Source organism: Leptodactylus fuscus, chromosome 10 (genome assembly GCF_031893055.1).
Source record: "Leptodactylus fuscus isolate aLepFus1 chromosome 10, aLepFus1.hap2, whole genome shotgun sequence".
NCBI lineage: Eukaryota > Metazoa > Chordata > Amphibia > Anura > Leptodactylidae > Leptodactylus > Leptodactylus fuscus.
The window spans coordinates 56,780,875-56,798,075 of NC_134274.1; the positions used below are offsets into that span (position 1 = coordinate 56,780,875).

General features: G+C 42.1%; 1 protein-coding gene across 2 annotated transcripts; it reads right to left on the reverse strand.

The window, feature by feature from the left end:
- Nucleotides 1–647: 647 nt before the first annotated feature.
- On the reverse strand, nucleotides 648–16,654 carry EIF4EBP2 (eukaryotic translation initiation factor 4E binding protein 2). 2 transcript variants are annotated; one of them, XM_075258270.1, is made up of 3 exons: nucleotides 16,332–16,654; nucleotides 3,849–4,031; nucleotides 648–2,963 (listed from the first exon to the last, which is right to left on the reverse strand). In XM_075258270.1, the coding sequence occupies exons 1-3, from the start codon at nucleotides 16,462–16,464 to the stop codon at nucleotides 2,932–2,934; spliced, it is 348 nt and encodes a 115-aa protein (XP_075114371.1). In that variant the 5' UTR covers nucleotides 16,465–16,654; the 3' UTR covers nucleotides 648–2,931. The 2 variants fall into 2 exon arrangements, with proteins under 2 accessions (XP_075114371.1, XP_075114372.1); XM_075258271.1 differs by having other exon boundaries at nucleotides 3,858–4,031; nucleotides 16,332–16,653.
- Between the last annotated feature and the right edge of the window lie 547 nt (nucleotides 16,655–17,201).

Here is a 17,201-nt window from a genome sequence, read left to right on the forward strand (position 1 = left end):
AGAGTTCTTGAAATCCTGGCACCAGCTAGTCTAACCCAAATGACTATTCCTTGTTAGAAGTTACTTCAGTGACTAGATTTTCCCAGTGTAATGTAGATTCACTTTAGCACTAGTCCATGTAAACCTTGCTTACTTGGTTTTGTGTGGAAGTCCAGGGTCATGTGTCTTGTTTCCATAAAGAAAAGCTCTAAATCATGAAAGGGCAATGGCCATTCAGTGTATATAGCTGGTTTCTATCAAGTTTTCACCAGTATTAATATCTTAAGGGCACAGAAACCAACATGTTCACTGGCCACACACAACTACAGGTACAGCCTCTGCCTTACCCACAACATTGTAAACTCATTGGCCAAAGCCCTCATCTCCGAACATGTATTTCTGAGTTATCCAATCCCTTCTGGTCCTCAGCTGTGTCACGTGACTAACTTCCTATCTACATGTAAGGTTGTGTCAGCTGGAAAGTTAGTTTCTCTATTTATCCCTATGACACAAGAACTTTCATAGGACTGAACATAGAAACTGTCCACTGTCAATTGGAAAAATCCTACTGCTAGTCATGTGACACAGCTAAGGACCAGAATGAAGGGCACACACACACACACACACACACACTGCGGAAAGTACCAAGTCCAATGTCCACACAATGCTCTGTGTAAAGCTTTAGTTTTATCCAAAACATTGTTAACTCATTGGCCAAAGCCCTTTTTTCTGAACATGATCATAACAACATGGGAGTAACATATTTAGAAGTCATCCTGATCATTTTATTCAGCAGTCAATAGGCATATAATGTGTATTTGTGTACTTGTGTAAGCAAACACACTATAGATAACGTTTCTTTCAGCAGTGTTCAGTTCATTCACATTTATATATCAAAATTAAAAAAAAAAAAAAAAAAAATTTAGGAGAAAACAGGCTAAATACACCAAGCGTTGTTTGGTTGTGTTTTAATAATTTTATAATTTTTTTTGTTTTTAAATAAATTCACCTTCTTTTAAAACATCCCATGAAAAAAAGCTCCAAAAGAAAACATGGGGAAAACTTAACTAGGGGCAACTTATGTTAAAAGCCAGCTACATTGAGTGGAACTGGCCCTCGAGCTAGCTTACCTTTTAGACATGAGCTCTTGCAATTTCACTACAAAGAGGACCTCCCAACTTCAAATGTTCGATTGTTTAAAGGAAAAATAAAAAAGGATTGTCTAACATATGGATTGAGTTATGCTAAAGGGGTGAGGACTGTTTTTTTTTTGCATTTTTTCAATATAGAAACAGTAATCAAGAGAAGCACATAATGCAACATTTATTAGCACCTAATCGTCATTTCAGTCCTGTACAGCAACTAAAACTTGATCATGTTTGGCCAATACATTTTGCTTTTATTTTTTTGACAGGTAAAACTTTTTTACAAGGCAGCTCACAACAGGATTAAAAAAAAAAAAAAAAAAAAAAAAAAAAAAGGGGGGGGGGGGGGCTAGCAATATTCTCCTCACCGATCCAACACAATTTCATTCCAACACTTCTTGGATTCCCTACTAGTCACTACTTCCTAATCCTTCTTTACACACAGGAGGTTCCACCTACCCAATCACTGCAACAATGGCAACCCACCGCATCCCACGACTGGCTGGGCAGCATTTCTGGTGTCTCAAGAGGGACCTGGAAGTAGAGACTGGAGGGGGACCGGAGCAGTATCAGAACAGGACCAGTAAGCATAGTTTGTTTTTTCTGTCCCATTGTGAACCTCTGTAGAAACATTTTACCTGCTGGGCTACCCCTTTAGTACCCCTCCATATTGAGCAAAAATAAAAATTTGGACACTTTGGTGTTCAGTTTAGAAGTGGTATAAAATAATGCCAAACAGGTCATAAAATAACCTTTATACAAACGGGTATTAGACAATGTCAAAATGCAGCTCTCCCTTCACACTTCAGTTTTATTTGGAAATGTTTTTAGTGAAATACAATTCTCCCTTTATAGATTTAAACTTCAAGCTTGGGTTGAAAATTTACTTGATACATAAAGTGGTATGCTAGAAAAAAATAATCCAGAACATGGATTACAGGGCATAACCTTGTATTAGACAAATCGTTATGGCAATCAGAAATTACCCATAATACCAAGAAAGGAATAGGTATTAAACCCTCTCATTCAAATCTGTCTCAAAAGCGTATGGAGAAATCAATATTAGGGTAAATTCAATCCATCATTTGCATAAGGGTAAAGTCAATCCCAATTAAATCAATAACGGACATGGATTGACCACGTACAGAACTGTTTCATTGCGAAAGAAATCCACCTCCATGACAGGCAGCATACACATGTTGCATTTAATAAAGGGGTCTAATCAAGACTTCAAAAGGCAGATCTCGAAAGCCAAGATCTAACAGGGACTGAACAATATGGTTCCTTGCTCACCAGGATACTACTTTTTGTTGGTGAGATTAAAGTATGCTGATTTAAGTCAAAACGTTACAAACAAACTTATCCACTACGGCCTGGGTGTCTTTCCAAACCATGGAGACGAATCTATAGTGGAAGTTTAAAAAAAAAAAAAAAAAAAGTGGGATGTGTGAAAAAAAATAAAAAATTCATTTATGCCACCCGTTGTTCACATGTATTTGCAAAGCTACAGTACAAATTTGCAAACTGTATTTATTCCCACTTGCCAACTTCAAGCCATTCAAATCAGAGTCACAAGTCCCTTCACCACCTCCACACTTTATCACAGCAGGGGTGGGATTATCCTTGGGGGAAGAAAAAAAAAAAAAAAAAAAACGCAAAAGAGGGAGCCTAGTTGCGTTGACCTTTGGCACCTGGAAGGATTGTTTTCTAAACGCATGAGCGCGTTGTTGCCCGTTTTTCATTAAGTGCTCCTATTGGCCATGTCAGGTACACGCAAATATTGAGTGCTTGCCAAGCATCCAGTAGGTTAGATGTCCATTTCAAATTGAGCATCATCACCTGAAAGATAATAGGAAGAAGTCATGTAAAGCAAGAGTCGAAGCCTGAAGAAGCACTGCCACAGAATTATATGATGTAAACTATGGTAATCTTATCCACGGGTGTATTTGTGAATTAGTCACTCCCTGCTGGTCCTCAACTGTGTCATGTGACTGACATTTAATTCTTGTCCACACATAGAGGGCAATGCCAGTTGGAAAGTTAGTCTCCCCGTTTACCCCTATGATACCGAGGTTTTCATAGGACTGAACAGAGAACAGGTCCATATATGAAGCAGTTAGAAAATCCTATTACTGGTCGTGTGACACCGCTAAGGACCAGAATGAAGTGGATGACTACCTTCACTACAACTCATTCTGTGGTTTTCTAATTAACCAGAGAAAAATTAATTTACTGGACTAAAGCTTTGTACCACTTTATAGTCTAAACCTTAAAACCGTATTAAGGCATATTCACTGAATATTCTATTAATATGTTTAATAGATTCAGATCTCAGAGGTTGATCCCTATCTCAGCTAGGGTAGGCAGCATCAAGTGGAGAATGATGTCCATGTTTGAGTAACTCTCCATTTACTTCTATGAACATTGGTAAATCAAGCATGCATGGCCATTTCCAGGACTCTCATAGAAATAAAGGGAGAGGGATATAAGCATTCACAACCACCTCTCTACCCGGATGAGTGATTGCCAACCAGAGCAATCAATATCTATCCAACATGCTGGATTTCAGCAGCCATAACTGGGTTTGGCCAGCTTGAAAGGACCTTTATACTCTGCCCCATGCCCACTGTGAATGGAGGAGTCATTGCTTACTCAAAGAGAAAAGAGAACTGCACATGTAGGTACACCAGAAATGTCAGAATGCAAAATTTCAGTAGGACATACCAGTCTTACCAATAGTTTTTCTGTCATGATTGTTCAAATTGTTTGTTTCTACTTTAGGCTCTTCTACAACAGTATTGGGGCTGGTCACTCCAGGAATATCAGGCAAGCGGCGGGGAGGGGTCTGAGCCAGGGGGGAATTGCGACGGTCCAAGAGAAACTTGCGATCATAGATGATCCTTGTACCTAGAGAGAAAATACAGGGAGATTTAAAATTAAGAATAGATGCCATAACACAAATAAAACCTAGAATAGAGGTGTTGTCCCACCATAACATATCTAGCCACTGCAACAAGAATGCATGTACACCGCTGTGCTATTCTCTATGCAACTGATGGAAATATATCACTCTGAATATCGCATGTGCAACTGTTCACACAAGGGGGTTGGGATTATTCTTTTGATCTGTGAGTTATCACTTACCATATACAATGTGGATAGATAAGCTGTAGGACAACCCAGCTAAAATGTCACATTGTATGATAATGTAATTTTTATAGACAGTGCATAAACTATGCCTATATCTTTTATTCTACATTTTACTTCCTATCAACTCAACACTATGAGAGGAGATTCACAAGGCAAGCCTATTCTGAAAACTTTCAGAACTTCCCTCTGGGTCTTGTATGATTCATGCACATGACCGAGCATGCAATCCAAGTGCCTTCTGGTTTTTTCCAATATTTTTAGAACAGGTTCTTTTCAGATCCATCAGAACAAACTCATAATACACTTGGCTTGCAAAATGGCATGGTGCATGCAGCCATAAACACTTCTAATAAAAAGGAGTTACTTTTTTGCCAAACCCCTGCAGGATCTGGACATAACCTGCATATCTGGAAATATTTAGAAACAAAATACCAACATGAGTAACTATATACAGTACATAGCAGCACACCATTAACCCTGTAAAACAGTACAGGCCTGGTATAAAATATGATACTTCGGCATAACTGACATTCAAGAATCGCACAGCATATTATACTCATGAAAAAGGCTGTGGAAATTCAAAGCTCTTATCTGGACCAGATCCAACCTCTCGCTCTGCACCAAGTGGAACAAAACAAATTCTGATCAGCAACTCTGCATGTCCTGATGTCACATACAAAACCCATCTTATATGTACACAATGGACTCAGTACAATAAAGTACTTGCCTTGATGAGATAAACAGCAATATAACTGGTGGTGGTGGATTATTAGACATGCAAAAAATCCCTATACCCGAAATGAAAAATAGACTGTCTTGCCAAACACCTTGTGCATATGGCGACCTCACGACAGAGAAAAAGAGGACAGGCCAGGTTGAATTTTAACATGCCCAGTCCTTTATTTCCTAGGGAGATATTCCACCAGGGGTGTCTGGCAGCGACTTATACTGCTCTCTAATAGCAAATACTGTACATTCATAAACCGGCTGAACCAAGCATGCATGTGTATATGTGATAGAGGGGGGGGGGGGGGGCGTCTCAGGAGAAACACCAACAATTGATGGTCTATGGGAACAATACTGGTCATACTAAAACTTTAAAACAAGTTTTAATTCCATCACCAGTGCTTTAGAATCTGAAAAATTCCAGCTCCAATGTAAAATGGATATACAAATTATTGATATTGCATAATTAAGTGCTAGTTTGTTGCAGATTTAGGGCAACTCAATTACTAATTTTCTTGTGAATTAAGGATTTTTAATGCTTCTGTCTGATTACCAGCCATTTATGGAGGAGTTGGATGTGGGAAGAAAAAAAAAAAAAAAAAAAGGCAACTTCAAAGCACTATATCTAACCTATCCTTTATTTCTGGCATCATAAACCATAGAACAGAGATTTTGGTGTCATGTGAAAGATCAGTTTGTCAGATATTACCAGAGATATCTCCAGATGAAAACAGAGTCAGGAGAAAAAAGGAGGCGGAAAGCGGTAGAGCCACCGAGGTGCTGGTTTCAATCATGTGACCCTTTTAATGACAAATATGCTATTAAAAATATCAATAGTCGTTCAAAAGTTTAGATCCGTTTAAAAAACATCTGCCTGCCAATTCTACCATAAACATGCATATTCAGCACGCATGTTTTTCTCCATTGGGATAGCAGAATAAGCCTCTGGCAGAGGTTTACCTACAACAAGTACAAACAATCACGTTGAAATCCAACATGCCCAAAACTTTTCTCCCGTCATTTGACAGACACAGACTAGAAAAAAACCGAAACAAAACACACCAGTTGGTGGGGAACACAAGTCTGATATCTTAAATATGAACTACGTAGTTAAAATATGACATGGTTCTTGCTTACATGTTCTTTCTTAAAAGCGTTACATGCTTTTCTGTCTAAGAAAAATGTGAGTTTGGTTCCTGTTATTCCTCTTACTACTCTTATACTTACCCTGATATTAAAGGGTGCAAGTGGAGACAGATCCACGTGAACTGATAATATCCGAAATGCACAGTGTTCTAAGCAAATAAAAGAGCGTTACATGAGCAGAAGTCCCAACAATAACTTGGCAAAAGTTTTCTACCAAACCTTGTGACACTGAGAACATTGCTTGGAGAGAACCCAGTGAAGTAGAAATGCGTTACATGAAAGGTAAACACTATAAAATGAGCACATATCCTAGGCCAAGAGCTGACTTCATCTCCTATCAGGAGACCGACCATATTCTACAGTAACAAGAGCACAGAAAACACCTTGATTTTGAGATACATTGCCCTTAAAGACAACGTATAACCTAAGTCACTACTAGCGTTCAGCTTGTTCGCCAAGCCTGCATGTATAAGATCGGTTACATATGCTTGGCTGACAACTATTCAACCTGACAGCACCTGTACACATGCATTCAACTCAGTCAAGTCTGCATGTATTCTCAATAGGGAGAAAGGAACAAGTCGCTGCCTAACAACTCTGCAGGAGGCTTCTCATACCAGACGTTCGGACGGCCATAGCATCTCTAAGGCTATGCAACATTAAATATGCTGGACTGTCAGCAGCACACTGCCCTATATAAACAAGGCTATGTGCTGAAAAAAAGCAAGTTGTAGAGGAATAAATGATTTGTTCATTCCTATACAGGAGCAAAATTACTCTATTTTCATGCAGCATAGGAGTGCACAATACTCCCTTGGGAACAAGTATTCCCGATCATAATCTGAACACTCAGGTTGCTGCCCTCCGAGGCTTTATACCCTTAGCTAAATTGTTGCTCAGCTCAGAAAACCTTTTTTAAGAACGTAGAATAGCAGGACCAATGTCACGTGCCGAGCATTTGGCATCTCAGTACAGAAGGTGTGATATTTACCTTGTGAACTTCCAGGTGGCTAGACTTCCATTAGAGGCTGATGTAACACTGCTGGCTTATGTTTTATCATCGACTGCATGTACTCAGAGCAGACAGTAGTACTGCAGTATAAAGGAAGTCAACAAACAATACTTACAACATTAAGGTGCATTCACACGATGTAACGTGCAGCGTGATCTGGCACGTATACGGCGTGCGAGTTTGCGCACCGTAAAAGCTCCCATTGATTTCAATGGGAGTTAGGATCGTATACGCCGTGTTATTTTGCACCCATGATTTTGCGGCCGCAAAATCACGGGCGCAAAATAACTCGCCGTATACGTGCCAGATCACGCTGCACGTTACATAGCGTGAACTCCCCCTTAGACAGCCTACAGTACAACTGTAATGCCAGCCACACACAGGTCACTATTCCTTCTAGACTTCAGATGGTTGGCAGCACTTTTCATTAAAATTAACATGGCTGAAAATTTTTCTCCTATATGGAAGAAATTGGCAGATGTACAGGAATTGTAATATGTATGGCTAGCTTTAGGATAGCTAAGTAAGGCTAAAACCACAGGTGGCGGAAACGCAGCTCTTTTTGTTGCAGATCTTGTTGAGGTTTTTTTTTGAGCCAAAGCCAAGAATGGCTACAAAAGGAATGGGAAGCATGTAAGAAACGCTTAGGCCGGGTTCACACAGGGCTTTTTTGGACTGGATTTTGACGTGGGAAGCCGCCTCAGAAACTGGTCCAAAAAGCAAATGAATTGGCCTAGTCGGGTGGGAGTGTCGCACCAGACATCCACAGACGATTCAGCTGCAGAATCCGCCTGAAGAAAGGACAGTTGGCTTTTTTGGGGGGGTTTTCATCATTTTTTTTTGCCAAAAGGAATTGTACTGCTCCCACTGAAGTCAAGGGGAGACGTTTTTTTTTTCAGCCAGATTTTGACGCGGATTCCATTTCAGAATCCGCCAGCAAAAAATGGCTCCCACTGACTTCAATGGGAGCTGCTCGTTTTTCCCCCCCGCTATCTAGTAGCGACATACCCTATCTTGCCGTGGACTCTGCAGCTGAATCAGCCGTAGCGACCCCGAGACACGCTACTGTTTAATGCCATTCATTTGGGCCTAATCAGGAGCAGTATCCCACAACAAAATGCCGATGCTGCATTGGCATTCTGTCGCAGCTAGCCGCGCAGAATGTTCACATGGCAGAAAAGGTTTCCGTGACCTTTTCTTCCATGTGAACATATCCTTATATGTCTGCCCTCTGCTCAATCCACTACTACCTTTGCCTCAAAAAAAAAAAAAAATGCAGCAAAATCTGTAACAAATAAAGCTGTGTTTCCGCAATGTGGGACTTTACACCTGACTGCTTGACACTACTACTTTTAGGCTATACACACTCCTCTATATGGCACCTCTGCAATAGGTTAACACTGATGTACAACTTGTCAGCTCATGACACTGGTCCCAACAGCGTGCGTTTCCGACAGACTTTGCCTCGTGGTAGTAAAATGGATATGTGAATACTAAGCAATTTCTTTCATTTAGTTGATTCTCTCAGAATGAGAAGAATATACACATCCTGAATTATTAACATTTTTGCAAATGAATTGGACATTTTACATTTGCACACTAAACATAGGGGCTATATATTCTGCTTTTTTTTTTTTTTTTTTTTTTTTTAACAGGGCTGTGCTATGAACAAGTCTTATTCACTATCCATATGATTGGGGAGAAACGTCTGACCATTATAGATCCCACCACCCAGGCCCCAATGATTATGGGAACAAGGGTTCTATGTCCTCCTGCTAGAATGAGGCAGTCACGCATTGGGCCAAACCACCAACTCCATTTCCTCTAAATTTCCACAGCCTGACACACTCCCTCATAAATCACGGACAGTCATGGTCAACTAGTGATTGTTACATATTTAATTTCATAGGAATTTAAACTATTTATATAATATCCATAATATAATGTGTTTTTTTTTATTATTTTTTTTTTTAAACAGAGTCGATTCAGTAAGCCCCCAGTCCCCCTTCCTCCTACCAGCTCAGTTCACACTCCAATTCCATGGAATTGCCAAAGAGAACCAAGTATTACAAGTATAACACTTTGTTATATTAGACAAACCCATACTGTTTAAGGTATGCATGGGTCAAACCAATAAACCCCTCAGTATTAAAAACTGGAGGCAGTAGCTAAAGTTTGGGTATCTGCCAAGTAACACAAACACATTAGCAACTTTGCCTTTGTGACCCATCATAATATTTGCTTTGCTCTTATACATACAATTCAGTATAAAACCAAGTGCTGCAGAAATAATTCTGCCATTGGAGTGTGTAACAGATTCCAAACTGAATCAATACTTGTATGAAATCACACTGTAAATGGTCCTGTTACACCATGTGCAGACACAGCAGATTATCTGCAGAATCCATAGTGGCCAACCAAACCAGTCGCAGTGCATTATGCTGAGTACCATCACATTTTAGATAGTCCAATATATGCGCCAATTCCAGAAATAAATATATGTGCAGGAATTCTACAAGACAGGAAAACATTCTCATGTGTACAGAAGTGATTCATATATGATATAGAAGATAAATATATATTTATTTAATAATTATTTTCTGTAGGGTAATGGTGCATCTATTGGACCATCTAGAACAGTGGTTCCCAACCTTTTTTCCCCACCAGGGACCAGTTTCAGCAAGACAATTTTTCTATGGCCCAGTGGGGGCGGGAAGGGGTGTGGATGGGGGCGGGGTTAAGCATGGGGGGTGTAGATTACTGATGACGGACACTGCAGGTTATGAAGATGGCTACTGATGACAAACACTGTTATGAAGATGGATACTGATCACAGATATCACTCCTAATGCTGCTATTAACTTCACTACAGCCTCACTACAGCTACATTACACATCATAGGGAAAAGTGACTTGTAATGTAGTTGCCCAAAGTTTGGTAGGCGAGTGTGGGGTGGAGCCAAGACCCGCTGCATGTCCTGCATAGTACTAGAATCCTGGACATACAGCGGGTCCCGACTCAAGCCCGCACTTTGCTCACCTTGTCCCGATGAGCAACAACCAAGCGTCAGTGTTGTGGTCAGCAGCTGCTGACTCCTCGCCGCCAGTAAGCGGACCGATGCAACATGCCCCGCGGCCCGAAACTGGTCCGCGGACCCGCGGTTGGGGACCCCTGATCTAAAACATATGATGATGATCAGTGTAGTGCGCCCTGCAATGCACTTTGGTTGGTTTTCTGGTGAGACTCCCTTGAACAACCCCAATAGCCACATGCACACACCTTCTATCAAACTGTAGATGTAAGCAAAAGCACTGGGGTGCAATCATATCTAACATGTCATATAAATAGCAACTCACATTGCCAGATTTTTTTTTTTTTCCCAGAATGAAATGTCTTTGGCCAGTAGTTATAGAAGAAGAATATGCCTAACCTCCTGGGATTTCAATTGTGTGTGTTTTATTGTGGGGAAAACCAGTAAAGATGACACATATCCCAGCTAATAAAATTTACTGTGTAAATGCATCATAGAGAGAAATGAAAGTCACTAGTGACGCGTCTTACCACCACTGAGGTGTTCAAGTTTCGCATAAAAAGGAGAAATAAAACAGTACATTCCAGAAAGTCTCAGTTACCCAACAATTAGAACTGAGAGGGGTTTTCTAGTCTGATGTACTGTCTTATACGAGAGCTACATCTACTGCACTATTCTCAGAGATCTGCTAACAGAGTTCTGCAGGACCTAAGCCTCATACACACAAACAAGCGTGCAGGCCAAGGGGGCCAATTTTATAATGGAATATACTTGAATGACATGCAAGTGTCATTTGAACGCCTTGTGTCCCCCCACCAATTTCAATGGGGGAAGGGTGTGTGTGTGCACGCGCGTGTTTTTTTGGGCTAGGAGTTGTGGTCCAGTTCAATGTCAAGGACCTTCTCTATAATCATCGGAATGCAACAGAGAATCAGACCATCCATCGGAAGAGCCTCGGCCTGCATACTCTATCAAGTGCATGAGGATTTATAAACTGATGACCTATACTTAGGATAGATCATCAATATGTGATTTGATGGGGCTCCAATACCCAGACTACCACAGATCAACTATTTGAAAAGACCACAATGCTCAAGAAAGCTGCAGTCAACTCCCTGTGCTGATGACATCATGTTGATTCATCACGTGCTACTGCAGCAGCTCAATCCTATTCAATTGAATGGGGTAGAGTTACAATACAAAGCACAGTCCCTACACCGTGTACGGCACTGCATCTGCTATTCAGTAAATAGGCCACAGTGCTTACCCAAATGCTCCAGCCTCTTCTACCAGCTGATCTATAGGGATTCCAAGTACTAGACTCCTATCAATCATATTGACAACCCACCCTAATGATAGTTCAATATGTAAGACCCATAAATCCCCTTTAGGCTAAGGTCCCACATAGCGAACCACAGCCTAAAAGCAGCGCTTTCTGCTTCAATTATACCTATATGGAAAACACCAGCATAATTGATATGCTGTGATTTACAGAAACGCAACAGTTTTTGAAATTGCAGCATGTCTGCTGCGGATATTCTTCATTGTGTGAATGGTATTATCCAGAATCCCATCCACTTTGCAGGCCATGGCAAAATTGCTGTGTTTATGCTACGTGGGGTCCCAGCCTTAAAGACTATATTCACACCACATTTGTGTTACATACCGTATATACTTGAGTATAAGCCGACCCGAATATAAGCCGACCCCCCTAATTTTACCACAAAAAACTGGGAAAACTTATTGACTTGAGTATAAGCCGAGGGGGGGAAATGCAGCAGCTACTGGAAAATTTCAAAAATTAAAATGGTTTTTGGGTGCAGTAGTTGCTGGGGAAGGGGAGGGGGTGTTTTGGTTGTCTGTCTCCCCCTTCCCTGAGCTTGAGGACTGTTTTTTTTTTCTCCCCCAGTGGAATTCAGCCTGGCTGAGTATAGGGTATCTGCAGTGCTCCTGTTCTGTTGGGAAGGGGTTAATACTCATTAGACCGGGCACTGTCAGACACAGGGATACCTAATGTGTTTGTGTCTCACAGTCATTTTCTACTTTTATATGTATTCTAGGGAAAGGAGTGATCTAGAACTTTTATTTATTCTATTTTTTTATTATAATTTTTAAAGCTTCTTTTTTTTCGACTACTTTATGGGAGAATCTATACAATACTATTGCGGCTGGTCATAGAACCCCCCCCCCCCCAAAAAAAAAAAGAAAAAAAAAAAAAGTTTTTTTTGCTTGACTCGAGTATAGGCTGAGGGGGGCTTTTTCAGCACAAAAACTGTGCTGAAAAATTCGGCTTATATTCGAGTATATACGGTACTTGATGTGCATGATGGACTTCCTGCATATATGCCAAATGTCTCCCATACGCCCAACTTGTACCAAAACAGTGAGTACTCTCCCATTGTGGAGGATTCAAGCAGACCCTTTATTACAAGGATGGCTATACTATAGCAGCCACTGCTGTTGAAACACAACTGGCAAATGATGGTTTCTGCCAACAAGATCTGCAATTTCCTGGGGGGTACTACATTTTTATGCTAAGGCCAGACGTTACAGAAACACAGCTTTTTTGTAGCCGTTTTTTGAGCCAAGAATAGCTACAAAAGGAATGGGAAATATATAGGAAGTTCTTATATTTCTACATTCTGCTCAATCTACTCCTGACTGACTCAAAAAACCGTAACAAAAAAAGCTGCGGTTTTTTTGCAACATGGGACACAGCCTAAAAGGTCTTTTTTTTCTCTTTTTATACACACAATAGAGTTTAACATGGGCAACTACTTCAAACATCCTACCATGTGTCGAGTGTGCTTATACTGCTTTGGGAGAATCTTCCAGTGTAAGCAGGACATTTTTTCTCTTCTAGATGTGAACCATTATAAGGCGCTCTATTCTGTCTATAGACAGCTGGTTGATTGAAAGCAGATGTGCTAAAATGTGCCTTCAGGGACAATATAGGCACATGTACTACCATGTCATCCCAAATGGGAGCTCTGATTGTGGAGAAGCAGCAGCTGTCTTTTCTTTATTAGGACATCTGATAGAGGCTTTATTCACAGGATAGTGAAAAATGGCCATGTGACAGTCATTACTAGAACAAAGTCTATAGGGCTATTCACACATCCGTGAAAAGAGTCAAATATGACATGTCCTACTTCAGTCCATTTTTCACAGGGCACTAAGACTCCTGTCCATGATGGATCTGTGAATAAGAGGTGTCATTCGGATGCAAAATGGCCATGTGAAGATAGCCTTAGGTGTTACTCGCACACAGTCACTGTGTATCTTACCCATTTGGATAACTGAGGATGAGATAAATATATATATATTAATATAACCCACTGATCTGTTTGTTTAAAAACGGACCTGTTAACTTCAAGTGGGGGGCAGTGTAGCCAGCAAAAATAGACAGAGAGAACGTGTCAGTTCCTATGGGGGGGGTTCTGTTCTATTCTGATCCAATATCATGGAACAGGAAAGGACCTGCTCTATAAATATTGGATTAAAGCAGATCACTGTAGTCCCACTTAGTGTACGTTCACACGGGGGTGGGAAGGGATCTGCCATAGTTTTTGTAACCGATTCCACCACAAATCTGCCTCCCATCTGGGCCTAATCAGCAACAGAAAGCCTCAACGTAAAGCCAATTCTGCTCATCGGCGGCGGAAAATGAAAACAATTTAATTGTTTTCATTTTCCACCTTGCGAACGTAGCCTCAGATGGCCCACACGGTCATGTGCAGGAGGCCTAGAAGGGCTATACCACCAGGACAAATCCTTTAAAAGTTTCAATTGTTGAATTACTCTCACAAATACACGGTGAGGCTCTGTGCTACTCCTTCATAAATGGCTATAAATGACAGGAAAAAGCCATTGACTGAATTCCGATGTAGCTAAATCTGCAACTTTGTATTTATTTCCACAATATCAATAAATTGAGTAATACTTTATTTTGAAGCCGGACTCGGTGACTTTTTCCTGAACCCACTTTCACAGCCCCGCCTATAGATCCTCCCTCAAAGAGGAGGCTGACCATAGAGAATGGACTAACACGAGGCACAGGAGCTGGACGACCATGTTGCCAATCACCTTAGCAGCCCTTTAATATAACCCAGGCATATTGCATAATAAAACTGATCTGTGAGCAGCACAAGCATGTAATGAGAGATACAGCCACAGCTTACAGCATTCCTCGAGTGTAGAGATGATGCCAGTAGCCTTGCACAGTGGGAGGAGGGGGGATTTAAGTGTACAGGCCAAGAATGTCCTGACTTTGTACTATAACAGTCATGTATTCTAAGAAAAAAGGGCCGAGCCTGGTCATACGTCACGTAGGAACAAGCTTGCCTTATGTTTCCTATGCTGCAGAGGACTGTTTATTAGACAAGTTTAGAGGTGGCATGACAGCCAGACACCTCCCCCTCACTTTCCCTGCACTATTGTGCAACAGTCATGAGGCTGGACTGGCTTCCCCAACCTTGTTTACAATTTAAAGTGTTCTTGAGGGCATGGCAAGACATTGGCATGATAAGCAAGTCTCCTGCACATGTGGCGCTCACAGTAATGCTACCGCTGTCAAACTGTCTGTATAGAAATTACTCAAATACTTTGTATCGATGCGAAACAACACATTAGAAAATGTGATACAAAATGTCAAGTCAGACATGTTTAAAGCATGTTCTTAACTTTATATTAATAACGCATAATCAATATGGCAGCTGTAGAAGATGTCGGTAGGTCCGGGCTCCACAGACGTACACTACCTCAATAGCCATGGTAATGTCACTATATTTATTGCTGGACAGTTATGTCAAGCTTCTCCTCACTTCAATGTATATGCATAATAGTGCAGAATAATAATAATGCAGAATAGTATAATAGTGCAGAATAATAATAAGGCAGAATAGTGGTGCAAGAGATAAATCTTAAAAGGAGCAAGCAATTCATGGGACTGCCTAAGTTTGGTAGGGCATTTTCTATGCATGTTCATACATATATACATTTTATGATACTCCTTGTAGCTTCATAACGTAGAAATTAACTTTATGGTTGTATGTAAATGGAGCTATGTAAGCAGCAGGGGGAATGTGTACTAGTAGGCTTTACCCTGGCCATACATGTTAGCGTAATGCAGACAAGGCAGAGTCGCATGGCCTTCTAATGTGTCTTGAGGAGCCCTCACTTCCTCCTGAATGGCAGCTGTCAATAAGGACACTGAGTATCAATATGGCAGATTCTTTTCTTCCTCCTATTTGGACTATATGCATGCTCAGAGGCTGGGAAGAATAGTTGTTGAGTAAGGGTTCACAGTCAGGGTTACACAACCCACTGCCCCCACCAAATACCCTGGCAAGGACCTGGTACCGCCATGCATTACATGGATTTTAACAGACCCCCTGTGCTGATTCACGTAAATGGTGCATGTGTCACTGCACACAATAGTGGGCACCCTGTAGCTTATCGTTGGAGGTCCCTTCAACAAATAGATTAGTATACAAAAGACAACCCTTTTGACACTTTATAGCAAGAAAATGTAAACATCCATATATAGGGCGAGGCAGAGAGATGTACACAAGTTTATTATGAAGCGACATGAAATACATGGTATGTGAGCTGCTGCTGCATCAGGGGACATGCACCATAAAGAGATGCAGAAAAATCTCCTGTCATGCATGGAACCAGAAATTTATTCATGTGGGTGCCATTGGACAGGGCAGCCATGTTTCCTAACAGCTATGTCACATGTCAAGTATTAAATGTTGCGTCACACCGTTTATAAGAGCAGACAAATGGCAGCCTACCGTGTCATGTGACATTTCAGGGATGACAATGGATGTATCAGCTGCAGCTCAGGTCACATGTGTACAGGTGACACAGTGGGCTGTGCAGGTAACGGCCTCACATTACTCTAGCACTGACCCCATATTGCCTCCCACTTTATTACCTGCGGCCATAGCTGCACTAGGCCCCAGCATGCGGTGGGGGCACATGTTCCCCTTGCCCTCCCCTCACCATGTGCTCTGCAGACGAGCGCCTTCCATTACACGGTGTGCACGGTGCACGCTGCACGTCTACCCCGCCCCGCACGGCATGTGCACGGCCTGCTGCAGAACGAGGGGCTGGAGGCCTAGAGGCCGCGGCTTACCTCCAGGGGTGGTGGAGAAGAGCGTGCCCCCGGGGGTGGTGCAGTAGTCATGAGGTAGCTGAGAGGAGTCGCTGATGGGGATGGTCCTGGTGGGGATGGCCCGGCTCTGGCTGTGCTGGTGTCCGGCTGACATGGTTCTGGCCTGGAGTTATGTGAGTGTGGTGGTGAGGGGACAGAGAGAGCGGCGGGCTGGGAGGAGCCGGGGCTGAGGTAGAGGGCGCACGGAGCGGAGGATTGGCTGCTGCTCCTCTATTATTTCCCTTCCTTCTCTCTCTCTCCCTTTCTCCTCCGCCCTTCAAGCTCGGTCCCTGCGCCAGGAAGCAGGAGCGGGGCCAGGAAATGAAGTCAGGAGCCGCCTGCTCTTTAACCCTTTACAGGCCGCCTTGTACTCTGCAGGCTGATGCAACAGGCGGAGGGGCCGGGGCAAGGGACAGGAGAATAACAGGGGCTCAGTGCAGGGTAGTAACAGCGGGTGAGGGGTGAGAACAAAAGGTTAGAGGCGCAGTGCAGGTTAATAGTAGAGTGTGAAGGGCTCAGTGCAAGGTAATAACAGGAGGAGAGGGGCTCAGTTCAAGGTAATATCAGGAGGTGAGAGGGTCAGTGCAAGGTAATAACAGGAGGAGAGGGGCTCAGTGCAAGGTAATAACAGGAGGAGAGGGGCTCAGTGCAAGGTAGTAACAGGAGGTGAGGGGCTCAGTGCAAGGTAATAACAGGAGGTGAGGGGCTCAGTGCAAGGTAATAACAGGAGACAAGAGGCTTAGTGCAAGGTAATAATGGGAGGCAAGAGGCTTAGTGCAAGGTAATATGGGGAGGAGAGGGGCTCAGTTCAAGGTAATATCAGGAGGTGAGAGGGTCAGTGCAAGGTAATAA

What these genes read in the sequence shown, in the direction of transcription:
- EIF4EBP2 (XM_075258270.1), bottom strand. Translation starts at nt 16,464, where the DNA reads ATGTCAGCCGGACACCAGCACAGCCAGAGCCGGGCCATCCCCACCAGG. An exon ending in CTTCTCCACCACCCCTGGAG is followed by an intron (nt 4,032 to 16,331) that starts GTAAGCCGCGGC and finishes TTTTCTCTCTAG; the next exon opens with GTACAAGGATCATCTATGAT. An exon ending in AAAAACTATTGGTAAGACTG is followed by an intron (nt 2,964 to 3,848) that starts GTATGTCCTACT and finishes ATTATCTTTCAG; the next exon opens with GTGATGATGCTCAATTTGAA.